The sequence below is a fragment of the Tursiops truncatus genome, chromosome 3 (assembly GCF_011762595.2).
Source record: "Tursiops truncatus isolate mTurTru1 chromosome 3, mTurTru1.mat.Y, whole genome shotgun sequence".
NCBI lineage: Eukaryota > Metazoa > Chordata > Mammalia > Artiodactyla > Delphinidae > Tursiops > Tursiops truncatus.
Genome location: NC_047036.1, coordinates 131868016 through 131895090, shown reverse-complemented (window position 1 = coordinate 131895090; position 27075 = coordinate 131868016). Strand labels below are relative to the sequence as shown.

The window sequence follows — 27075 nt, the reverse complement described above, 5'->3', positions numbered from 1 at the left end:
AATTAAAGTTAAACTATACCATGCCTCATCCTGCATGCTAATTTTACACGTTTTTGGTTATTAAATGAACGGGCTTGGCTACAAACTTAAATTCTCTTGTGTAAGACCTAAATAGATACCTTTGTAATATGGAAAACCTAAGGTTGACAAAGACATTGATGCCCATGGGAAGGAAGACAGGGCCTGGTACCTGAATGAAAGCAAGGCCCTGAAGCCTAGGGGCATGGAGGCCCCGTGTGGAGAGTTAGGGAAGTAGGTGCTGGAGAGGTGGGGAGTGTGACAGGGCGACTGGTAAGTTCAGCTGCAAGTGATGAAGTGAAAGTGATGGAGAGACATCCACGCAGAAAAGTCCAGGTTTTTGGAAATGTGGAACTACAAATGAGAAGACTGTTCAAGGCAAATACAGATTTGAGGGTCACCTGAAAAGGGCAACTACTGAAACTGTATGTAAGTATGGGATTTTCCATAGAAACGTGAAAAAAGAAAACTAAGGACTGACCCAGGGGCAAGTCCATATGTGGTGCCGGGAGTGAATCCACGTCCCTGAGTAAGTGAAAGAAGAGGTAGCGAAGGAAGTGGAGGAACAGTTACAGATGTGGGAAAACTGTGGGAAGAGCGGCGTCTCTAGAAGCCAGAAATGAGGGGAATAAGTGGACAACTGTGGTCCAGTTCTCTTTGCCGCTCAGTATGACGCAACGTGCTACGGAGTTCAGGGAAGTTGAAGCTCACTGTGACAGAGGTCATCAGGCATGGTGGGTAAGACCGCCTGGATTCAGATCCTGACTCTGCCAGTGTCCCTCTCTGGAACTGAGGACAAAGCTCACAGCACTCTGTGCCCCAGTTTGCCCCTCTATAAATCAAGGTGATGAGCCAGGTTCCTCTAAGATTGTGCTGTGGATCCAATGCATTTACTCATGGCAAGTGACCGGCATCTTGCACAGAATAAGCCCTCAGTGTGTGTTTGCTCTATTTATATTGTAGCTTTTCTGGAGCAAAGTGGAACAAGCTGAACCTGAACTCAAATGAGAGCTACCAGCAAAGTGGTGGCAAAATGATTGAGCTGTGACTGTCTTAGGTCAGTGTTCTTTAGCCTAGCGGTCCCCAACCTTTTTGGCACCAGGAACCGGTTTCATGGAAGACAATTTTCCACGGACTGGGGAGGGGGGCGATAGTTCAGGGGGTAATGCGAGCGATGGGGCGCGGCGGATGAAGCTTGGCTCACTTGCCCGCCGCTCACTTCCTGCTCTACAGCCTGGTTCCTAATAGGCTGCGGACTGCTAGAGGTCCGCAGCCCGGGGGTTGGAGACCCCTGCTTTAGCCTACATCAGAGTCACCTACAGCTTACTGGCCCTACTCCTGAGTTTCTGATCAATAGGTCTAGGGTGGAGCTTGAGAATTTGCATGTCGAACAAGTAGACCATAGCTGATGCTCCTAATTTAAGGACCATGCTCTGAGAACCACTGTCTTTGAGTGGAAGGAAAGACCCTACAATTTTGGGAATTCAACCCAGGCCTTCAATCCCTATCTTCAAAAGGTATTTTCTCTTCTGAGCCTAGCTGTGTTCAGGAAATCTACCAGTCCAGACTTAACTGATATCTGAACACTCCTACAGGTCCTAAGCCAATCTCTGAGTACCTTCTTCTATGAACATACGAGGGCTAGGTACAATTTTAGAACTTGATGGGTTCCCTGAAGTCCAAGTGGAACAGCGAAAACCATCACCGACACAACAGTCAGCACGTAGAGTGCTGACCTTGTACCAATCACTGTGCTGATAATCGGTACATATACTGTACCATCTACTTCCCCGAACTCCTGAGAGAGTCAGGCGTTATTACACCATGTCACAGAGTAGAAGGAAGCCTAGAAAGGGAAGGTGACATATCCCAAGGCACTGGCTGACAAATGACAGAAACCGAGATTAAACCTGTTCTCTCGACCACTCAACTACACAGCTCTTGCCTGCTCTTTTTACCCCAGGAAACATGTGCATTATGAAACGTCAGCAACTGCTGTCTGCCTACATGATTCCTCCATATCTTTTCCAGGATAAAAGTTTCCAGATAATCGAACTGTTTCTATGAGGTATGGCTACTAGTCCTTTAGCCAGACTAGTCAATGTCCTTGGAGTGTGCCCAAGGTAGTCATTATCCTGAAAACTGAATAGGTGGGTGTGGTTATCCAGAGAGGAGTATAAACAATTGTTCTGATCCCATGGGTTAAGCAACTGTTTCCAAGAGACATTATCTCCTTAGGGTTATTATTATCTTCTACTGCATGTTCTTACTCAGCTATCAACTAACATTACTGATTTATTTACAGATGTTTCTTCCTGTATTCATTCATTCTTACTTCCATTCTTTATTGTATTCCTCTCTCTTTGTTTTATACGTGTAGAAACTAAAGCTTAAAGAGAAAAATAGACTTGGATAGGGTCACTCAGATTGTAAATGCTTGAGCAAAGATTCAAACCCAGCTATGTTAGATCCCACCACGAAATATGCAACCAGATTCCAACCTCCCAAGAGTTTGAGCAGTCTGATGACTCAAAAAGACAAACTCCTCATTAAGCTGAAAATGAAATTGCCTAAACTTCTCCTTCGACACCATATGGCTGAATCCCAGATGACAGGAAGCTCATTTCTGCAACACACTAGGCTCATTTCACTGAGTAGGTTGATGTGAGATTTGTGGGGTGGTCATTTCCTCTTCTTTTCAGCATCGGTAGCAGCAGTGGTATTTATTATGATGCTTCCTTTCTACATTTTTACACAAAAAAGCAAATGCTTCTGATGATGGATAGAGACAGATTTTATCCTAAATCATTCTGTAAGTGAAATGTCACAAGCACAAGAAACAACAGCAGCAAAATTATCCACCTGCCTTCAAGTGACCAAATGCTACAATCGTCTTCCAATCCTTAGTTTCTGTCACGATAGGGGAGGGGGGGAAGTTCTTAAATGATACCATCATAGAGTTTTGTACACTGGGATGAAACCACAGTGTTTGGACATGTAAAATATCTGTATCTTTGCAAAGTCAGATTGTAAAGCAGTGAGGTGACTCACGAAGCCCCAAAGACTGATGGGAAGTGCCAAACACCATTTGTACAAAATGATCTCGGCATGAGGTACCATCACTTTTTCCCCTGGGCAGTTATTTTAGAACTGGTAGAGCAAAAGACTCTTGACTAAGAGGATAGCTTAACGCTTCTGCATTTTTTTTCCCCCCAAAACTTAGAACTAACATAGAAAGTGCCATTTCTACGAACAATAGAGAAAAACATTCATTGTGAGAGTTGGCAAAGGTCTTAGAACTACGTTTATGTGTAGCCATGTGCACGAAGGGTGGAGCCCATAGGCAAGGATTTGAACGTCAGTCCCACCACTTACTGGTACTTGATCTTGGCAAGTTTCTTCACCTTTTCAAGCCTTAGTGTACTCATCTAAAAATGGGACCAATTTGAGGAGGCAGCAAAGTATAGTGCTTTAATGTGAAGCAGTCTGTATTCAAATACCTGGCTGGGAATCCTGGCTCTCACCCTTTACTATGGCTCACCTCTCCCCATAGCTCAGTTCCGTCATCTGTAAAATGGGGATGATAAAAACAGTGCCTGCCTCACAAGGTGTTGGTGAGGTCTAAATGCAATAATGCACCTAAAGCATCCTACTTGGATCATGGCAAGTGGTCAGTAGACTCTACCTTTTTTTCTTTTAAAGACTATCTACTTAAGGGGTTTTAAAAATAAGTTCTAAGAGGTCTCCCAAGGACAGAGTGGGGGGCGGGGAGAAAGAAGCTATACAGCTTAACCTTTATGCCTTAAAATCCCCATCCACAACCCAGAGCAGTGCTGTTCTTTTTTTTTTTTTTTTTCTTTTTCGGTACGCAGGCCTCTCACTGGTATGGCCTCTCCCGTTGCGGAGCACAGGCTCTGGACGCGCAGGCTCAGTGGCCATGGCTCACGGGCCCAGCTGCTCCATGGCATGTGGGATCTTCCTGGACCGGGGCACGAACCCGTGTCCCCTGCATCGGCAGGCGGACTCTCAACCGCTGCGCCACCAGGGAAGCCCAGTGCTGTTCTTTTATACATTTTATTGATTGGGGTTTGGTATGAAATTTTATTTGTAAAAGTTTCTGTTGCTAAGTTTTAAAAAATTGTTTGAAACTTCTGCTCTAGACAGCTCTCATTTTACAGATAGGAAAAAGCAAGGCCCTGAAAGACAAAGGAATTGTTCCATCCCAGTGAGCACCTGACCAGCGATTAGACCGCCCCTGGCTCGCTGCCTCTGCACCCGGCCCTCCCATGCCATTGAGCTCTGTCAGGATGGCCACTGCCATCTTCTGACTGTGCTGAGCCTGATGCCGGTCAGAACGATGCTGACGTTTTGACACTGACAGAGGAAAGCATAATGGGGCCAGTAAGAGTGATAGGGGAGTCAGGGGTAAATACAGGTGGGACAGTAGAGGGTGAGTGTGTGTGCGGGGTGTGTGCGTGTGCGTGCATGTTCACGTGTGTTATTATGTTAGGCACTCAAGATCCACTAAGTATGAGAGGCTGGTGGAACAGCTAGATGAAAAGCAAGACCTAGAACTCAGGGAAGATGCCAGGCCTGGGGATGGAAACTTAGGAGTCATCTAGCAAGAAAGTTAGATATGAATGTGTATTATATCAGATAGAGAGACAGACACACGGGCCAGACAAGCTGATGGACTGAGGGTGGAGGTGATGAACAGAAGGAAGACAGCACTAATAGAGAAGAAAGAAGATGCAGGGTGCAACTAATAATGTACACAGCAAATAATAAGTTCAAGTACAAATAACATAATAATTTAAGTTAATAACATCTAGCACTTAGTGAACACTTCCTATTTTTAGTCAACTTACGAACCACTTTCCATAGATTATTTCATTCAATCCTTCCAGTCTCAGAAGGTAGATACTTCTATTACCCCCATTTTATAGATGAGCAAAACATAGGTGTAGAGAGGTTAGCTACCTTGCTTTAGGTCACACAGCTATTAAAGGACAGAGATAGCATTAAAAATATAGTGGGTTAATTCCAGAGTCTGAGCTTTTAACTGGTACTCATAGAGAGCAAGAGAAGGAAAAGCAGGATTAGTATTAATAGTAGCATGAGTATTAACAGCAGCAGCACTGAATGAGTACTGTTTTGTGCTCGGCACTGTGATAAGTGTGTATAACATGACCTAACACAATCTGATTGAGCCCTAGGGAGAACTAGAGGAGGTAGGTGTTCTTAGCCCAATCGAGCAGAAAAGGAAACTGGTTCAGTGATGTTGGTAATTTGTCTAAAATCACACAGCTAGTAGGTGACAGAGCCGGATGAAAAGCTAAGTTAGCTCCAGTACCAGAACTCTTAAACCACCCTGCTAGACCATTTCGGTGTCCAGCCAAATTCAATGATTCCAATAGTGGAAGCAACAGAGAAATTCCTGTTTTTACAAATAAATCCTTGGGTCCTTACAAAAGAACTTCTAATTCAGTTAAGTCATGCTTGGATCCGTGAACCTGAACTTTTCAGAAGTTCCCTACATGATTCTTAATTTACAGCCAGGTTTAGTAATCACTGTAACAACGTATACAAGTCTTGACTGCTTACTGCAGGACTGCCAACCTGTGAGGATTAGTACTTTTCTTGGTATGAGCACACATCGCCACCTGAAGCTTGATGATGGCGGACGTGCCACAAAGACTCACGATTTGAGAAACTTTTAAGGTGGGGCCTGGGAGGTTCATCATCCTTGCTTTGAGAGAGTAAAATTACCTTTACAGGTAATTAGCCAAAATCACTCTTATAGACACCATTTAACTTTTCCTCGAAAATGTACACAGTAGCATTAAACCAGTTCAATGACTGAAGTTTACTTACCTAAAACTCTTAACCTCTCAGCTCCTACTACCACTTCATTGCTATCTGCAGAGAAGAGCAATTTTCCAGAAACTGTCTTTACCTCGAACTTGTTGCCGTAAGCTTCTACAGCTTTTGGCCCTAGAAGGGGGAGAGAGGGAATACGTTAGTTCCGTTGCATTCCATTATAAAGAGCTTTTCGCAGAACAGATACATCTGACAAGATTGTATTGGACTTTAATGTAAATGGATTGGTTTTCAGAAGCTAGCTGTGACAATTAGCCGCATGACTCTAGCCATGTCTTGTCAATTACTTTTAATCATACGCTCTCCAGCTAGGATTTTAAAAACCATTCTGTCCTTCCTCCAAACTAATGCTTGAGTGAGATTTCCCTCAGCTAACCAGCAAATTACTTTCAAATACTTGTAGATTTTGGCTTGCATTTATGAAAGCACAAAATACTCACCACCTCTTGAAGGACCGGCATATCTTTGGCCAGCCCTACTGTTGGAAAGGGCACCTTTAAATTCAGCTGAAATCTGCCTCACTCTTTCTACCCCTGACCCGCTGACTGCATCTGACACCAGACAAGTATATAAGTCATTTCTTGACGGAAGAGGCTATAATATCTTGTTATTAATTGCCTTGAAAGTTACTGAATCTTTCATGATAGAATTTCATTCAATAAAAAATAAATTTTAGAGGTTTTATCATATCACAACAGATACTCTTCTTGAAGCTGAGGCTATAGTAGCGGCAAAAGGAAGACAAAGTCCCTGATCCCTTAGCACTTACCTGCTGATAGAGACAGACAGACATTTAAACATGTGTTAATTAATCAACCAGAAAACTGCAGAGAGCTTTAGGTATTATGGAAAAAGTAGAACAGGTTAGTGTTAGAATTCTTAAAACAACAACAACAACATAGAGCTACCTAAATACCTGAAGTTCAGAAGGCTCCAAAAAGCTAGACCACAGAAGTGCATCAGAATAACCTGGGGGTGTCATCATTCTCAGTGATAATAGCCGAGATCAAAAAGGAATTTATCTTTTGGACTGGAAATTCACATAGAAAAATATTTGAGGGTAGAGTCCAGAAAGCTTATATTTTTTCCAAAACTGCCCAGGAGATTCTGATATAACTGTCCCTCAGTATCTGTGGGGGATTAGGTCCAGGATACCCCTCGGATATCGAAATCCATGGATGTTCAAGTCCCTTACATAAAACGGTGTGATACTCGCATATAACTTATGCATATTCTCCTGTATACTTTATTTATTTGTATAAATTTAATTAATTAATTAATTTATTTATTTTTGGCTGCATTGGGTCCTTGTTGATGCGCACGGGCTTTCTCTAGTTGTGGCGAGCAGGGGCTACTCTTCGTTGCGGTGTGCAGGCTTCTCATTGTGGTGGCTTCTCTTGTTGCGGAGCACGGGCTCTAGGCGCTTGGGCTTCAGTAGTTGTGACACTCAGGCTCAGTAGTTGTGGCTCGCGGGGTCTAGAGTGCAGGCTCAGTAGTTGTGGCACACGGGCTTAGCTGCTCCGCAGCATGTGGGATCTTCCTGGACCAGGGCTCGAACCCGTGTCCCCTGCATTGGCAGGTGGATTCTTAAGCACTGCGCCACCAGGGAAGCCTCTCCTGTATACTTTAAATTATCTAATTACTTATGATACCTAATACAATGTATGCTGTGTAAATAGTTGCAAATACAATATAAATACTATGTAAACAGTTGCCAGCATGGGACAAATTCAAGTTTTGCTTTCTGGATCTTTCTGGAATTTCTTCCCCCAAATGTTTCTACCTGTAGTTGGTTGAATACAGGAATGTGGAACTCGTGGATATGGAGGGCCGACTGTATAGCATTTTTGTTTCCTTCTAGTTATTTTTCAAGGCAGTGTCACTTATTAGTAAAAAGTAGTAGTGAAAGGGCCCTCAGTGCCTTCTAGGCAAAGATCACTAGGAACACACTTGGAGTTGAACAAGTTGGGTTTTTAACTCATTGCCGTGAGAGAGAACACACACCCGTGGGGAACCATAGGGCTTCTCAATAAGAAGAAAGAACTTATTACAGGATCTGGCCTTATAATAGGTTATTCGGAGGCAGGGTTTAAGGAAGCAAGGTTTCATTCTGGATTACATGCTGTCAGGTACTGGGAGTAATTTTACGATTAGCATCTTAGTAAATCTTATCTAGAGTAGGGAAGACCAGAGCAATGCCAAACTGTAATGGATAAACAAACAGTAGTCATTCATATTATAGGGGGAGAGGGGAAGTCTGGTGATTCCTGTGGTTTGGATAAAAGTTTCTATTTTTCATCTATGTTCAGACATGATCAGGGTGGTGTTTGCTTTTTGCTTTTTCTCCATCCTTCATGGCCACGAGTGGCCTTGTCTGGCGTTGATGTTCTGTGAAATTATTTATGTCCACACAGAACCCCAACGCTTGGCTGCTAGAGCCCGGCCAGCCCCTGGATGTCTGGGGCCGCTTTCCTCTTTGGCAAGGCTATCACTCTAAGAATCAGAAGACAAAAATTATGTCCCAACTCTCTCATTTTCTGGTAATGTGACTTTGGGCAAATCATTTGATCTTTCTGAACCTCATTTTCTGCATCTGCAAAACTGTGCTACTACCATCGATTCTATCTATCGCATACAAAGGTTAAAAGGACTGAATTATACTGTGTTCATAAAGAGAAATTTGTAGGCAGAAAAGAGTTGTGACATGTAGGGGACTGATCTTGTGATTATCATCGCCATTGGGATCATAACCATCGCCATTTTTCTAATGTAATGGTCACAACACATTGAAACGAACAAATGGTGACCATCTCTGAGTGAACTTCCCTCATTGGCATCATCATGTCAATTCAGCAAAACTGATCTCTTGCCAGTACATCCACACTGGCCCTCTGACAAAAAGAAGCACACTGGAAAGGCTCTTTAATGAGTGAGGGATGGAAACAGCAGACAGAGCACACATTTCCAAATGGTATGGGACCTGGACATTGTCTTCTTTGACTGCCTTCACGCTGTACGTGAGAACAAGTGAAAGCAAAGCCAAGGGCTCCCTCAAGGTCACCAAGCGAGCTAATGGCAGATCTGCATCTGGAACTGTGCCCTAGGAATTATTCCATAGCAGAAAAGGGATGTTTATTTGTCTAGAAAGGAAAAGGATGCTGGGGCAATTAGGAGAGGAACTTTTGGAGGATGAAAGGAATTAGGAAGCTGGAGACAAGGAAGAGAGAAATCCTGAAAGAAGAGACAGGTGCAGTGAGGGCTTGGGATTAGGTTGCTTAGGGAGGGCTAAGATGTAGCTGTCTTCTTGGTCACAAGAAACCTTCAGTAAAATCTGTATTACTTGGCAATGCTTTGAGGTTGTTACCTTTTCTTTTTAGGGGGGACACTGGAGATCAGGAGGTCTAGTGCTAATGAATGAATGAACGAATGAGTGAATGAATGAATGATCTCAGGATGGCCATGGGGTGAGCACAATTTGCCCGCTCTGGATCTAGTCAGATATGGCGGTATGACTTGTGGACACAAATGCTTGGACTTTGCTTTCATGGACTTGGGCAATACCATGAGACACACCCCTGAGGCATCAAGAACACTGGTCTGTGTGTAAACTAAGTTTACTCTGAACTTACCAATGGTGTGTGAGACACAGGAGCGTGTACTGAAGAGACTGCAGCCATCAGAGAACACAAGACACCATTAAGTTATCTTGCTTTTCAAGGCTTCTGAGAATACAACATGGACGGAACCATTTGGGTATATAAAGCTCAGTAGTTGGTAGTTTTAGCCAAAACCCCACAGAGCAACTGCTGGCTCCATGGTGCAGATGGCTTGTCCTTTTGTTGATTTCACCTGGGGCTGCCCAAGCTCCTTGGACATGATGAAATCTTTAAAAAAAAGATTCTACAAAGAAATGTAAATGGAGCTGGAGACCTGCGTTTGCTCAGGAGGTCTCTTGGTGAGCTCACTTCCTCTCCAGGATGGAAAAGATCGTTATTTGTAACCTGAAACTAATCTTCAATTAATCCCTTTCTGTGCACAGTAGTGTACGTGTGAAGCACCTCCTTATCTAATCTCCATCAGGATGCACTGGCCATCTCCCAGTCCTGCCAATGCCATGGATCTGGGAGCTAGAAGGACCTGGGGGCCGTGCAGTCTAATTTCTTTCCTCAACTCCCTTGATCCTGGGGACTTTCCCCACTCTGGCTAGATGTCGTGTAAGACTTCTACAACTTTCCTCCTTGCAGGTCAGAGGGTTCCCTGTTTGGACCTACTACTGAGATGATAGTAAATCAGCAGCAGCATGAGTCAGGTATGCCCGTGTCGCCTGGCCTGGGAACTTAACCATCATTTAAAACATTGTTTCCTGTGAAAAGATTACCTGAATCGCTAACACTGGAATTTCTTCTGGGCTTTTGAGACACGATCATTAGGTAATAAGCAGGAGAACTCTCGAATCCTCAGGACTGCCATAGTAAACCTGGCCGCTTAGGCAAAATGATTTGCTGTCAGGTAAGTCCACCACTAAGTGTACCGGGCCTTAGGATACTTTCTCCTGGAACTGCTCTGTGCTTTCCACCATGTGCATCAATATAAAAGGAGAACCCTGAAGGGAAACTTTAGGGGTGATCGTGCATGGGTGTATGTACTGGGAATTCTATTTGAACGTATGTACTATCCTATCTCGAAGGCATCTTGAAAGGCTGCTGCCGGCTGGTGTTAGGATGGCTTTCTGCCCATCTCGTTTAATATTAGCTACCTTGTGCCTTACTTTAAGAGGTAGGGATGGGGTCTCAGCTCCAGGGGCCTGCCCTGGTCAGGGGAGACAGAAAGAAGATGGGGAAACAGAGAGGCAGTAGAGAGGAGAGAACAACAGAAGAGGAAAAGGAGAGAGAGAAAGAGGAAAGGGGCGAGAGAGAAGGGGGAGGCAGAGGGAGACAAAGGGAGATGGAGAGAGGGGGAAGGAAGAGGAGGTGAAGGAGGAGAAAAGGGGGAGTCGGAAGAGAGAAGCAAAAGGAGGAGGTGGGGGGAGAAGGAGGGGGACAGAAAGACTCTTTTCCTGAGTAACAGTCATTCGTCCGGTTCCAGATTTATCAAAACAAAATCTCTCAAGTCAGCCAGATCTCCCACTGCAAATAGATGGCAAATGATCAAATGATCAGGCTACATAAGTCCCTTTTGAACGCAGGAACTGGGAGCTGGAGGTCGGATTTATTTCCCTACTGGAGGCAATTTTCATGCACACTGCTTAAATCATTGCTTACTGAAGCTGTTTATTTAATTATTTAGCATCGCGGGCCACATGTTAGAGCAGCGAGGCCGCTGTGCTGGGCGCGCGCTGGAAGAGCAATTTTATGGATTACGGGCTCTGCCACAGCTGTTCCTCCAGGGGAGCCAGTCCAGGTCACCCACCAGCTGTGGCTCTCCAGACGTACACATCTGGTGGCGGGAGAGTGAGGCTCTTTCCCCAGCGAGACTCTGGGCACAAAGGCATCTGCCTCCCCGTGGCATTGGGATTAGTGGGGCTCCAGATGTTTTAGTGCCAGTAATGTTTCAGGACATTTGGGTAACTGGCTTCTCGAAATGTCCATCTGTAGACATTTCTTTCAGCCCTGAAGCCAAACAAATGGCATCTTCTGTCTGCAAGTGTAACAGTGCCGTGCAGACATAGCCCCCCTTTCCCCTTCTGCCGTGGAGGTGCATGACAGCTCCTATCTACCGCTGCTCATAACCTACAGAGGGGTACCGGTCATACCACCCAGCGTGTTACCGCGACCGTGAGGCCCATGTTCATCATTAGAGTCATTATGGTGAATAACCAACTCTTGTTTAAATTTCAGCACTGTGCAGCTTAAACCCCACTGGGTGTTTTCCACGGCTGTTAGGAGCAGATCTGCGCTATGAAAAGGAACTACACAAACATATTCAGTCGGGGTACATCTGCATCTCGCAATTGAGCTAGGTTCAAAGTCAGCACGTTCGGCAAATATGGCATGGATTCAAACTATCATTACAAATCCCTTTTACAACCCATAAAGTACGATGTGCATGGTTCTGTGTATACTGTGCTCTCTTCCAGTTAATGCAACACAGCCAGCTTTTCCTCTGGCACTGGAGCAGAGAGCTTTCCTGTGGTTGAGCAGCTGGTGTTTAGGGGCCATGCTACATGAAAAATAGTTTATTCTTCTTCCCCACCCCCTAAACGAGTATCATCAGATTTGCATAAGTTAAATGTGTGATAGGATGAGACTCTGCCCTTGAGTAGCATCAGGGAACACATGCTTTGTTCTCTTTTCCGACACTGTAAATTGTGCGAGCAGACTTTCCCTTCTTTAGATACATCACGTGGTGTTTCATTCAACCTTCCACTGTATGTTTTTTGAGCGCTTACCGTGGACCAGACACTGCTAAGTGCTTTCTTTTCTTACCTGTTATCAGCTGAGTTAGGACTTTAGTCTGTTCGTTGAGGATGTTCACTGTAACATTTCTGGCAGATTTGAAGTACAGGGCATTACCCTGTAATAAGAAAATTAGAGAAACATATGAAAATGGCAGCAGATTTGTTTTTTTCATGATAGGTTATTACAAGATATTGAGTACAGTTCTCTGTGCTATACAGTAGATCTTACTGTTTATATATTTTATATATGGTGGCAGCAGATTTCTAAACAAAACTGTAATCCCCACTCCCCACGGGGCTGAGCTGATCTTAGCCAAGTTCTAATTGATGTATCTTTCTCTGAAAATTCTAAATGTTTAACGATCCCCACATACATGACAATTAATTGGCATTCAATCAGAATGGATTTTCCCCAAAGAGACACACAGATAGACAGACACACTCCAAAGAGATTTCATACACACACACACACACGTTTGTTGAATCAAAGACAACAAGGACACAGAGCCCTTTAGATCTTACTGTAGATGTTAGTTAGCTCTGGTACACGGAATGATCAGGAGTGAATGATAATCTCCTACTCTCACCCTTTCTAGTTCACAATTTCTCCAAAGAACTATGCAGAGTTCTTAGTGGAGAGGAAAATGCTTGTGGAAAACACTCCAGGTTTCCCCCTCCGGCAGGTCCACTGGCTGTGACCATCCAGGTGCTCCTCAGAAAGATGGAAATCTTTTTGTAGAATGTTTGCCACGCATGGATACAAAACCCAGGAGGATCCAGCATCTCCAAGGTGGCCTCTGCCTCCCCTTTCTTTCTTTTCTTTCTCCAGATTTCTTTTCCTCCAGGCATCCTGTGCCTTCAACCCATCTCCCTTTAATCAAAAAGGGCACCTGATCCCCCTTCCACATGGTGGCAGACATTTCTGAGAATGACTCAGAACACAGGCTGGCACACCTTTTCTATAAAGGGCCTGATAATAAATACTTTAGGTTTTGTGGGACAAATCATCTGTGTGTTAACTATTCAAATCTTCTGCTTTAGTGCAAATGAGCCATAGACAATATGTAGACAAACAGCTAGGGCTGTATTCCAGTAAAACGTTCTTCGTGGATAATGACATTTTGATTTCATATCATTTTAAATTTAATATAATCTTATTTTGTCATAAAATATTACTCTTCCTCCCCCTGTCTTTCCCCCACCAAACATTTAGAAATGTAGAAACTATCTCGGTTCACTGGCCAGATGAGAACAGGCAGAGGGCTGGATGTAGCCCATAGGCCATATTCTGCCAACCCCCAGCTTAGACATCCTTCCTTTCTTGGAGTAAACTAAAGCCATAAACAAAAGGACGAATCTCTGACAAAACGTGTCAGTAACCAGATGGTTATTAGGAAGAAGAATGTAGGTAGTCATCCTTGTCTTTCCAAACCCTCATTACCACATGGCATGTACCTGCCTGAAAATTCAGTTAAACCACTATGAATTGAGTCCCAAATACAGAAAAACCATTGCGCCACGAGTTGTCAGGAAAATGAAGATAGGAAAGACCCTCTTCACCTTCAAAGTCTTACATTCCAGTGGGGACAGTGACGCAGCACACACACCTACAATACCAGGCAGAGGACCGTAAGGGTGATAAGAGAGCAGCAGTGTGCGGGAACTTTCCTGAAGGGTGAGACTGTTCCTGGCTTAAGGCTGTGGAGTGAGACGCAAAGGGGACGATCATGCTGAGCTGAACCTGGAACAGAATGTAGATAGGCTTTTCCGAAGATGGAATGAGAAAACGAGGACGGTTGTGGGCTGACTGTCTTTTGTCTTTTTTCTTCGAAAACACGTGATTCATGGGCCCAGCCCAGGGCCTGCAGACGGTGGAGTGGCAGAGCTGTGCTGACAGGCAGCTCGGGCCAAGGTCTGAGGTAGTTTTCACGAGCGGAGAAGACGGATGGGGCGGCCACCACCAAGGCGTTTTCCACACACTGATGGTCTAGAGCCGTGGTCCCTCTTACCCGAGGTTAACTGATAAAATGGATAACTGACCTGCTCAAGCCCTGAGAAACCAGTTAACCTTGGGTGAGAGCTCCTGTCCTACTGTTGAGGAGAGAGAGAACTTCTGCCACATCTAGGCAACCACTGATTCACTGTGCCCCCCCGCCCCCCGTAGCTTGAAATTAAAATTTTGCCTGATGAATATAGGTTTTTTAGTTCTGTTTTGTTTTTTGCTTATTACTTGGATCAGGGAAGAAGAAATACATTGAATCTAATATTGACACAGTTTTTTTTTTTTCCCCATTCATTAGGAAACAGATATTAACCTAAAATAGTTTCTTTGCCATTGCTTCTGGCAGGGCTTAACTGTGCTACTTCAAACTTACAAACAATTCAAGCAATGTGAGAATTCAGAACCTGGAACCTGCTTAGGAGGATATAGGTTTCTAGAAGTTAAAGCACTAACTCTTCATATATTGAGCAACCTGGCACTGCAGAGAGAGGGGTGACCCGGAATCAGACAACTGGATAAACTCCATGGCCACTGACCAGTGTGCGACCTTGAGCAAATCACTTAATCATTCTGTGGTTCATTCTCTGCAACATCGATAGCAGCAGCAGCTCAGGGCTGACATAACTGAGCCCTCTCTGTGAGCCACGCACACAGTAGGAGCCCTGGAGTCAAGCTACCTAGTTTCCGAGCTCCACTCTACCACCTTCCAGTTGGGTGGCTTTGGGCAAGTAACTTAAGTGCTGTAAGCCTCAGTTTCTTGATATGTGATGTTGCACATATTATTATTAAATTATTAAAAGACACATCATATTAAAATTATTAAATTCTCTATGTAATGAACTGTGTTCCAGGCACACAGTTAAGTCCTCTGTAGTTGGTAGGGTTAGGGGAGGGGGCAGACAGGGCAGCTTAGTGACAGAGGCAGGAGGAGGGGGAGGGGGAAAGAGAGGAAGAGGAGGGGGGAGGGGGAAAGGAGGGAGGAGGAAAAGGTTGACCTTTCTTTGTATTACCTATTCCTTATAACCTATCTGTGAACTAAGTCAGGGGTATCCTCTACATCCAATATTCTGTTTCCAGATTTCAAAGGATCTCCCTTTAGTGGCCGGTTCACTATTATCTTTCAAATCCCAGTATCTTCAAACGTATCTGCCTGCCCTTAATATTCACAAAATTCTATTGAGGAAAAAAAAAAAAAATCTCTACAGCTTTGATCAAGGTTTGCAGCAAGAGATAAAATAAAGCCAGCCATTCCCTTTTATTGCTAGATCAAAAGATTAACATATAGCATTAATTGGTCTGTGATGCTTAACACGCTGGGACACAGTCTTTGCTACATGAGGGTTTAAACAAAGAGCCTCATTCTAGCCCGGGACATCTTGCTATAATCCTCCCATATACAGTACCTGAAAACAGAAAGATCACCAGGAAAAAAGCACAAACCACCAGTTAACAAACTCTGACTCAGCTGGGTCAGGGCCATTTTATTTGGCTCTCTGGCTCGCTTTACTGAGGTTAAACCAGGAAGCAGCAGCCAAGCGAAGCATCCTCTGCGGTCTCTGTGGTATCAGAACCAGCAGGGGAAACACTTTATGAGGAGAGGCTAAATTCTGCTCTCTCAGCTGCTTCTCTTTCCTGTCTCCCTCCCACTCACCACTGCAGCCTCTGGGCCTGGGGAGGTTAATTTCTGCCACAGGACAGCCTGCTCTGGGGCCAGTGACTTTCACTAAATGACTTCAAGGCAACCATCCAAGGACAAGGGGCTTATGGGGAACCCGAGGGAGGCTCAGCCCCGCCTGGCGGAAAGGAAGGAGTCTGGCAAGCCCGAGGGTGTTTGATGATGATTATCAGAGCTCTGGACCGGAGCAAGTCAGTCTGTGGCCAATCAGCCCAGATTCTCCTGGACACGGGGTGAGGCTGCTTGGGACATGAGGAAGGGGGACACACACCATTTCTCCCACTTTGGGAGATTAGGACACTCCACATCAGGACTCTCCTCAAACAACTAAAGCATGTAGCATTTGGATGGAGAAGAACCCCCATCGTATCTGTTTCTCTAGAGCAGAACATGCAGAACAGAATCACACATTTTCTTGATGACGCAAGACCACTGCAATGAACATTATTTATCCCACAATGCTTTCCAGGGACTACTGTATGCATGTGGCTATTTGAACACTAAATGGCTCCATCATGCTGACATTTTAAAATTAGTGTATCTGATTTTTTGAAATGTATTATTTGTTCTCATATGAAGGCAGTCCATATAAACATCAAATACTACAAAGCTTATATTGAAGAGCAGTGGCTCATACCTCTCACCACCTTGAAAGCAAGAGCTTTCAACTTGCCAGGATTCTCCTTCAGGTACTTCCCTCCCCATGGCCCAAAATATACTTCTGTGCTATCGCTTATCTATCAACTTTAGACGTTATCCACTGAATTTCTCCAATGGTATGGACTCTTCCATGCAATTTTGGTCAAATCAATATTCAGAATCTACATTATTACGATTATGCATAATACTGTCCACAGCTGAGCGAAGTCATGTTCTTTGATTACATTTCCTTTTTCTTTCTTGTACACTTTTTTTTTCTTTTCGTAGAGTCAATAAATGCTTCATTTAAAAAAAATGCTTTATTTTCTACTTTTGTTTTTTTCCTCCTGATGTTGAATCCTTTTTCTTTAGGTTCTATATTCTGGGAAATAACCTCAGCTTTAAGTTCCAATATTTCTGCTGAGTTTTAAAAAAAATTTGACTACAGTACTTGTAATTTTCTTATTTTTTGAAACTTCATTTTATACCATCCCTTCTATGTTTGACTGACACACTACCCTCTCTTAGATGAAATAAAAATGCTCTTTGGAAACTCTGGGTTTCTGGAAGAGTAAATCTTGCCACAGGGAATTGGGGAACTGGCTAATTCAATGGAAAACCTCTAAATGTCAGTATCTGTGGGCAGTCAGTAACTGTGGGCTAGTTTCATCAGAGAGGAATTCTCTAAACTCCTAAACTCTCTAAACTCTTTCTGACATTTCATTGTTAGTGCAAAGAAAGGCAACAGATTTCTGTATGTTAATCTTGTATCCTGCTACCATGCTAAATTCGTCTATCAGTTCTAGTAGTTTCTGTGTGGAGTCTTTAGGGTTTTCTATATATACAGTATCACATCATCTGCATATACTGACAATTTTACATTTTATTTTTTTAACATCTTTATTGGAGTATAATTGCTTTACAATGGTGTGTTAGTTTCTGTTTTATAACAAAGTGAATCAGCTATATATATACATATATCCCCATATCTACCCCCTCTTGCGTCTCCTGCCCACCCTCCCTATCCCACCCTGCCAGCTGGTCACAAAGCACTGAGCTGATCTCCCTGTACTATGCGGCTGCTTCCCACTAGCTATCTATTTTACGTTTGGTAGTGTATATATGTGCATGCCACTTTCTCATTTCGTCCCAGCTTACTCTTCCCCCTCCCCGTGTCCTCAAGTCCATTCTCTAAGTCTGCATCTTTATTCCTGTCCTGCCCTTAGGTTCTTCAGAACCATTTTATTTTTTTTAGATTCTATATATATGTGTTAGCATATGGTATCTGTTTTTCTCTTTCTGACACTTCACTCTGTATGACAGACTCTAGGTCCATCCACCTCACTATAAATAAAATGAATACATTTTGTTTCTTTTTCTTGCCTGACTGCTGGGTCTAGGACTTGTAATACTGTGTTGAATAGAAGCAGTGAGAGTGGGCATCCTTATCACGTTCCAGATTTTAGCATGAAGGCTTTCCGCTTTTCACCACTGAGTATTATGTTGGCTGTGGGTTTGTCATAAATAGCTTTTATTATGTTGAGATACGTTCCCTCTATACCCACTTTGGAAAGAGTTTTTATCATGAATGAATACTGAATTTTGTCAAATGCTTTTCCTGTACCTATTGAGATGATCAGGTGATTTTTGTCTTTTCATTTGTTGATGTAATGTGTCACACTGATTGATTTGCATAGGTTGAACTATCCTTGTGATCCTGGGATGAATCCAACTTGACTGTGCTGTATGATCTTTTTTATGTGATGTTGGATTTTGTTGCTAATACTTTGTTGAGAATTTTTGCATTTATTGGGTTGGCCAAAACGTTGGTTCAGGTTTTTCCATAACATTCTATGGAATAATCTGAACGAACGTTTCGGCCAACCCAACACGTTCATCAAAGATATTTGCCTGTGATTTTCTTTTTTGTAGCGTCTTTGCCTGGTTTTGATATTAGGGTGATGGCTTCACAGAATGACTTTGGGAGTACTTCCTCTTCTTCAATCTTTTGGAAGAGTTTGAGAAGGAACGGTGTAAGTTCTTCCCCAGTGAAGCCATCTGGTTCTGGACTTTTGTTTTCAGGGAGTTTTTTTGTTTTTAATGACAAATTCTATTTCACTTCTAGTGATCAGTCTATTTCTTCTTTGTTTAGTTTCGGTGGACTGTATGTTTCTAGAAACTTGCCCATTTCTTCTAGGTTGTCAAATTTGTTGGCATAAAATTGATCATAGTATTCTCTTACAGGTTTTTGTTGTTGTATTTCTGTGTTATTAGTTATTTCTCCTCTTTCATTTCCTATTTTGTTTATTTGGGTTCTCTCTGTTTTCTTCTTGGTAAGGCTGGCCAGAGGTTTGTTGATTTTGTTTACCCTTTCAAAAAATCAGCTCTTGGTTTTATTGATTTTTTTCTATTTTTTTAAATCTCTATTTTATTTATTTTCTCTTTGATCTTTATCATTTCCTTCCTTCTACTGACTTTAGGTTTTGTTTGTTCTTTTTTTTAATTCTTTTAGGTGGTTGTTTAGGTTGTTTGAGATTCTTCTTGCTTTTTGAAGAAGGCCTGTATCACTATGAACTTCCCTCGTAGTACTGCTTTTGCTGCAACCCACAGATTTTTGTTTGGTTGTGTTTTTATTGTCATTTGCCTCAAGGTATTTTTTAATTTCCTCTTTGAATTTCATCATTGACCCACTGGTTTTTCAGTAGCATGTTGTTTAGTCTCTAAATAATCTTTTTTTTTCCTCATTTCTTTTTCTATGGTTGATTTGTAGTTTCATGCCACTGTGGTCAGAAAAGATGCTTGAAATAATTTCTCTCCTCTTAAATTTTTTGAGGCTTGTTTTTTGTCCTAGTATGTGATCTATAGTAGAGAACGTTCCATATGCATTTGAAAAGAATATGTATTGTGGGGTGCTTTTTTTTTGATATAATGTCCTGAAAATATTAATTAAGTCTAACTGTTTCATTGTGTCACTTAGGATCTCTGTTGCCTTACTGATTTTCTGTCTAGAACATCTCTCCATAGATGTGAGTGGGCTGTTAAAGTCTCCTACTATTTTTGTGTTCCCATCAATTTCTCCCTTCATGCTTGTTAGTATTTGTTTTATGTATTTAGGTGCTCCTATAGTGGGTGCTATAGGTCAATGACTGTAATACCCTATTCTCATATTCATCCTTTTATCATTATATAGTGTCCATCTTTATCTTTATGGTCTTTGTTTTAAAGTCTATTTTGTCTGATATGAGTATTGTTACCCCTGCTTTCTTGTCATTTCCATTTGCATGAAATATCTTTTTCCATCCCTTCACTTTCAATCTACATGTGTCCTTTGCCCTAAAGTGGGTCTCTTGTAGACAGAATATTATTATCCAATCTGCCACTTTATGTCTTTTGATAGGAGCATCTAGTCCATTGACATTTAAGATAATTATTGATAGGTATGTGTTTACTGCCATTTCGAACCCAGTTTTCCAGTTGATTTTGTATTTCTTCTTTGTTCCTTTCTTTTTGTTTTTCCTTTTGTGGTTTGATGGTTTTCTTCTGTATTATACTTGAGTTCTCTTCTTTCTAGTTTTTGTGAATCTGTTGTATGTTTTCGACTTGTAGTTTTGTTTTTCAAGTATGTTAACCCATTATTATATTTACTTGCTTTAGACTGATAGTAATATAGGCTCAAACACATTTTTTAAAATATCTACATTTTCTTACTACCCTCCCCAGCATTTTATGATTTTTATTTCCTCTTTAACAACTTCATGTTTATCCTTTCGCTGTTCATTGTTAATGAACAGCAAATCAGTTAATCAAAACAGTTAATCATCAAAACAGTTAATTATCACTTTCACACACAAAATTTTTTTTAAATCTATGTACTGACTCATTTAAGTGATTTATTTTCCAGTTGCAATTTTCTCTCTCCTACAGATTTTTGCCTCCTTTCTATTTAGAGAAGGCTTTTCAATACTTCTGGATGGTTTAACTTTGTAGATAACAATCCTCCTATCTTCTGCTAGGCTGGGAAGAGGTACTTCCTAGCTGGGTCAATTGGGGATGGGATCTGGGTATAGATGCTGAGTTTAACTGGTATTTATGCAGATCTTCCAACCAGTCCTTTATGTCAGCCTCACTCCAGAGTGCATCATGACTGTTGTTGGCCCTAGGCACTGTGTCTCAAGTGCTTTGTGGATAAGTAACCCTGTTCCATTCATTCTGGACACTGGCTCTCAATTCATCAGGGACATCTATTTCCAGAGCCTTTCCAGGGCTCTGTATCATGGATCCTCTCTCACTCTATTTATTTATTTATTTTGCTTCCTTCACTGCACATTTGTAGATTCCAGCTCTGCCAGGTCAGCCCCCTCTCATCGACCCACTTTCCATCAGCCCTTTCCATCGTTTTTTCTCTTTCTCTATGACCATGTAAGTTTATTCCTTTTCAGTTTTCTTTTCCATTTACTGTCTTTTTGAATGGGGTTTCTGAATGAAGCAGACTTATCATTTTTCACTGCCATCAATCTGTCTATCTCTAGAGCCACCTCTTACTTCTGCCTTCCTAAGTGGAAAAAGCAGGTTAAACTTGTGTGTAATTCAAGAGCAAATAGTGTCTAGTCCAGGACCCAAGAGCTTCTCTTACGCATTTTGTATATACTGAGTGTCTAGAACATGTTATATATTGTCCTTGGCCCTGGAGAATAGGAAAGGTACGACCTTTGTGTTGGAGTAGCTCCTTGACCAGCAGGAGACTGAGTCAATGGAAAATAACCATGACAACAATGCAACATTCCTTCCATCAAGATCTATGCTCTCCCGCTATGAAGGGCACAGATTTTAATATTTGCTTTTGATGCCAGCCACATCAACACAGCCTGTTCTGAAGTTACTTATCTTCATATATTTTCTTTGCCCTCTGAGGAGCTAAGAGTCTGATCTGGGAATGTAGATAACAAGAGAAAACCCCAAGACAGCACATAAACAACTTCCACATTCAGGGAAGGCTTTCAACTCTCAGTGGGAATGAAGCTCAGAGAAGGAAGGGATCAGCAGGGCTGGAATCCTGAGCCATCTTGCCACCAGAGAATTTTGCTGGCTTCTGCCTTATCCTCCTAACAAAAAGGCACAGCAATTCACAATAGCATAGTATCCACCTAATGCTGACTGAGAACACAGGGGAGCCTGGCCTGTGGAGTAGCAGTTTAGAGTGTGAGCTTTGGAGTCAGATTTGGGCTTGAATCATAACTCTACTTTTAGTAACCGTGTGGTGTTGGGTAAATCATTTATAGTCTTTGAGACTCACTTTCTATATTTACAAAATGAAGTTAAAGGCTACCTAATCGTGTTGATATGAGAATTAAAAAAGACAGTATATGTCAAGGGCCTAGCACAGTGGCTACTAAAATGCTACATAAACTATAACAAGGAAACAGACAAAACCTATAGCAGGAGGGCTTCTTGGAAAACAACTGATTCTAGGACAGGGGCAAGAAATATGAAAGATGTGCCTGGAACATTTTGTGGTGCCAGAAAGGAATGAAGTGCTCAAAAACAAATAAAAAACAAACAGAAAAACAGCCCACAATTATGGGGGAGCATGTCAAAGGGACACAGGAGACAAACTTAAAGAGCTCCCAATGGCCAAGCTGGAACAATGTGAACAACAAAATAAATACTGTAGCACTAAATTATAACCCAAGACATAAAATAAATATCCATGAGTCCATTCTGATATACATAAATGATTAAATAGATAAATGGAACAGAAAAAAATAAATCTCCTATGTAGAAGAATTCCAAACAATTTTCATAGTTAATTCTCTACTCCTTAAAGATGGATTGCACATAGTGACTTCCTTTTGAAGAATACAGCATGAAATAGGGAATAGGAACATCACAGTGGAGAAATCTGACAAATACCCCTTCAGCCAGGTGATGAAGGTCAACATTAACAGTAATAAGTCATGTTGATAGTATACACCCTTGAAAAATGTGAAGAGAGGGACACTGTACCTCTGTGGTCTTCCTCTTAAAAACCCATTACCCTCATCTAATTATGAGAAAAACATCAGACAAATCTTAATTGAGGGTCATTTTGCAAAACATCTGACCAGTACTCCTCAAAATGGTAAGGGCTTCAAAACCAAGGAGAGTCTGAGAAACTGTCACAGCCAAGTAGAACCTAAAGAAACATGACAAATAAACATAATGTGGTATCCTGGATGAGATCCTTGGATAGTAAAAGGACATTACATAAAAACTAAGAAAAATCTGAAAAAAGGATATATTTTAGTTAGTAATAATGTGTCAGTATTGGTTCATCAACTGTGACAAAAGTACCATACCAATGTTCTATACTAGTGATAGAGAAGACTGGCTACGAGATATACAAGAATGCTCTGCATGATCTTTACAACTTGTCTGTATATTTAAACCTTTCAAAAAATTTTTTTAGTGTTTTTTTGGAAAGCTATATTAGGCTGCCAAATTCCAAGATCTAGAACTTTAGGAAGAGACCTCAGAAAGGCACTCATCTCTGCGAAGGCAGGAAGCTTAATACATCATGGACATGTGATTTCACTCTGGGGTGGATCATGTTACTAGAAAATTCTCCCCTAAACAAATTTATTTCCATGGGATTCTATCTTTAGGAATACTAAAATAAACAAGAGTGCACGGGCCTCTCCCAGCCAGTTCTCTATGCACGGCTCTTTATACGCTATCATTCTCCCCTGGTCAGCTTACAGAAAATAGGGTAATCAGAAGTCGCCAGCTTCTTTGTGGTAGGAATCACAATGTACTGGCTGTAGTGATCAATGTTCACTAAAGTTGAAGTATAGTTGATTTACAATGTTGTGTTAATTTCTGCTGCACAGCAAAGTGATTCAGTTATACATACACATACATTCTTTTCTATACTCTTTTCCATTATGGTTTACCACAAGATATTGAATATAGTTCCCTGTGATATACAGTAGGACCTTATTGTTTACCTCTTCTATATATATCAGTTTGCATCTGCTAACCCTAAACTTCCAATCCTTCCCTCCCCCCTGCCCCCTTGGCAACCACAAGTCTGTTCTCTATGTCTGTGAGTCTACTTCTAATAGTAACTCTTGATATGACTAGAAAAATCAAACCGACACAAACTCGTATTTGTCATTAAAATCATCCCAAAAGGTAGTTTGTAAGCTTATCCTCAGCAGGCATCCAATGTCTCCATTACCATTATTATTTTAAATAGGATGCTTTAGTTGTCTCTGAATTGATACTTTTAAAAACATGACAAAGGGCTTCCCTGGTGGCACAGTGGTTAAGAATCCGCCCGCCGCCAATGCAGGGGACACGGATTCGAGCCCTGGTCCGGGAAGATCCTACATGCCGCGGAGCAACTAAGCCCACGCGCCACAACTAAGACCTGACACAGCCAAATAAATAAATAAATATTAAAAAAAAAATCTGGAAGGGGACTGCCAGCTTTCCTAGTGTCTGGCACATTCCTGGCACACTCACTAGGCTTTCAATCAATATTTGCTGAATAACTGAATACTCAGATCAAATTAAGAGTCAACTGAGAGTGAGAGTTGTCAACAAAAGAAGTAAATAAATGAAGGCTGACATCAACTCTCAAAGAGAGTTTTCAAAAGGCAAGCCATTAAGCATGGCTGATGTGATAGTGTAAACACAGAAAACTGAGAGTGCTGGGAGGAGGCAGTATAGACCTGTAGTCAACAAATATTTGTTCACCACCTACTGAGTGCAAGGAACCGTAGGTGATACAAATGAGAGTTGAGATGTTGAGACTTCACACAACAGGGAGAAGCAGGGGCACACATCGTTATCCCCAATTCTTGCTGACCTAAGGGTTAAATTAAGCCCATTCCCCAGGCTTGTAGCACCCATCTGGCACGTGGTATGGAATATGCCCTCTTTCAATTGTCATTTGTTCATTCCATTAACATTTTAAAGATATCTTCTAGGCATAAAGCACTGTGCTATGTACTGAGCAGGTAGCCTCTGCTCTCCTGGAGCTTACCACCCCTAGTAGGGAGGATGGACATGAAGTTAAGAGTTCCGTAAAAGATTATATAATTGCGATTACAACGAGTACAATGAACAGGAAGTAGAAGTTGAAATGAGCACACGCGCAAGGAAAACCTGTCCTAATCTGAGCAGTCAACAAAGGTCTTCCTAAGGGAGAGGCATTTTGGCTGAGATCATAGGTGTGAATGGGAATTAACTAAACCAGAGGAGAAAGAACTTTTCAGACAGTGACAGACATGTATACCGGCCCTGAGGCAGGAGGGAGCTTGGTATATTTAAGGGACAGAGAGAAAGGAAAATGTAGATGGAGCTTAAAGATCAACGAGGAGAGGGAAAAACATGTCCCTCGAGTCTGCCATCAGCTTTGCTAACTCAGCCCATGCTGTCCTCTGATAAATGGGAATGTTTGACTTTGATGTAAGAAAACTCATTTGTTTCTCCTTAAGGATGGTTCCTTGGGGTTTCATAAAGAAATCCTTTCCTGCCTTAGTTCTTTTTTCATATTCTTTTCTACTCACATTTGAGTTTCACTTCTCATACTAAGTCTTCATTGCCGTTGGAATCTACTTTTGTATACAGTTTAGGTGGGAATACAAATGGAAGTCATTTTCCTTAACGCTCTCTACCAAGAGATTGTTATTTTCCCTGCCAATACGTGGTGCCGCCACTATCCTATATTACTCTCCAAATACACACGAGTCTGTGTCAGAGCCTTCTAGTCTGTTCTACCATCTGTCTGTTCTGGCATCAATACTGTACTCTTCTATTTCTATGGTCTATGGTACACCTAAATATCTGATAGATCCGTCTTCCTTCTTTGCTCTTAGATGCCATTTAAACGATACTGGACTTTCTCCAGAAGTGGGAAGTCATCAAAGGGTTTTAAGCAGCGCAGTAACTGGAGCTGATTTTCATCTAAACATGGTCACTCTGGCTACCTTGTGAGGACTGACAAGAAAGAGGCAACGCTTGATGGGAGAAACCAGGTGAGAAACTACTGCTGTCATCCAGGTGAGAAAGGATGGCAGCTAGAACTGCAGTGGGAGTAGGGAAGATGAGCAGAAAGGTTAAACATATATATCTTAGAATTGGTGACTGATCGAGGTTGGTAACAAGGAAGGGGAAGAGTCCAGGATGGCTCTTATGTTTCTTGGCAACTGGAGAGGTTGTAGGCCATTTACTGAGACAGAGAACAGTGGGGGAGAGAGAGCATATTTGAGGGGAGAGGCTGGTAGGAGGGAGGTTGGGGACTTAAGAGCTCAGCTTGGGACACGCTAAGTACGAACTGCTTGAGAGTCTGATACACTGAGGTGTAGAGTTGGCCTTTCTTTCCACCCTACATCCTGTCTTTTAAGTTCCACTGCACATCCGCAATGAATACTAAAAGCTCCTTTAGAAAAATGTTCACAAACTATCTCAGCTGACAAAACTCACACAGAAATCTGTGCATTTTCAAGTTGATTCTTTCTGGCAGCTTAAATTTTGCTTTCTACTTTCTCTAGAAATCATCATTGGGGAGCCTGTGAGAGGGAGACATATAATGCAGTCGTTAACTTAAAGGTAACATCTCAAGTTAAATTTCTCATAGTTTGAAGGTTACAAAGAATTGAACAAAACTTCTCAGGAAAAGTCAGTGGTTCTTCTGGTCTGTGTGTATGCGTATGTGTGTGGGTGTGTCCAAAGGCTGGTGGAGGGGAGGGGTTCTAATTACATATACAATAAACAAGTTAGCAGGAGGCATAAAATTATGAATTAATTGAATTTGCTACTCAAGGTTCCTGAAATGCAGCTGTCTCCATAGGAGAAAAGAAAATGCTGATACATTTTCCTCTTTGGGGGTAAGGTCAGATCTGAGGGTTAATTGGGATACCTTGGCTAAGAATGACTTCTTCCACATTCCAAACAAAGAGCCCAAAGGGACCTATTGTAACCTGGACTCAATTCTGAGGGAGTATAGCTATTGCAGAGATTGCTTTGGGGATGCGTAAAGGGGCAGATGTTTTATACCTGCTGGGCTGAGGAAGCCAAGGTCAGAGCTCAACCGGTTACCCTTTTATGCGCCCAACACAGGGCTAGAAATTGTAACGGCAGTGTAGGAGGTAATCCAGAGCCTTTGCTGTATTTGGAAAGATACCATTAAGATTCAAGTAAGAATCCAAAACCAATATGACATCAGAGACAGACTGTGAAGGGTCACCTGACAATGTCCAATGCACTCTCCTAACATTATCTCAGGTGACAATTTCATCTTCACAGTACATAACACGATGCTAGCTTCAGTAACTGACTGAAGCTCCTTTCTGGTATTTCCTAGTGTTCTGCAGAAAATTCTTCCATAATAGGTGAGTAGCCATTCTTCAAAATAAAATAAAAACCTGCACCAAAAAGGTTCTGTGGGGGGAAAAAAAACTCAGGAAATTCAACATTATT

General features: G+C 42.1%; 1 protein-coding gene across 3 annotated transcripts in view; it reads right to left on the bottom strand.

Annotated features, from left to right (window-relative positions):
* Nucleotides 1–27075, bottom strand: part of SGCD (sarcoglycan delta) — a 409144-nt gene that overhangs the window by 136141 nt on the left and 245928 nt on the right. For all 3 annotated transcript variants that reach the window (XM_019924818.3, XM_073802750.1, XM_073802751.1), the window contains 2 exons: nt 12324–12411; nt 5893–6012 (listed from right to left, as the gene is read on the bottom strand). In XM_019924818.3, coding sequence (XP_019780377.1) covers nt 5893–6012; nt 12324–12411 — 208 coding nt within the window. The remainder of the gene's footprint in view (nt 1–5892; nt 6013–12323; nt 12412–27075) is intronic.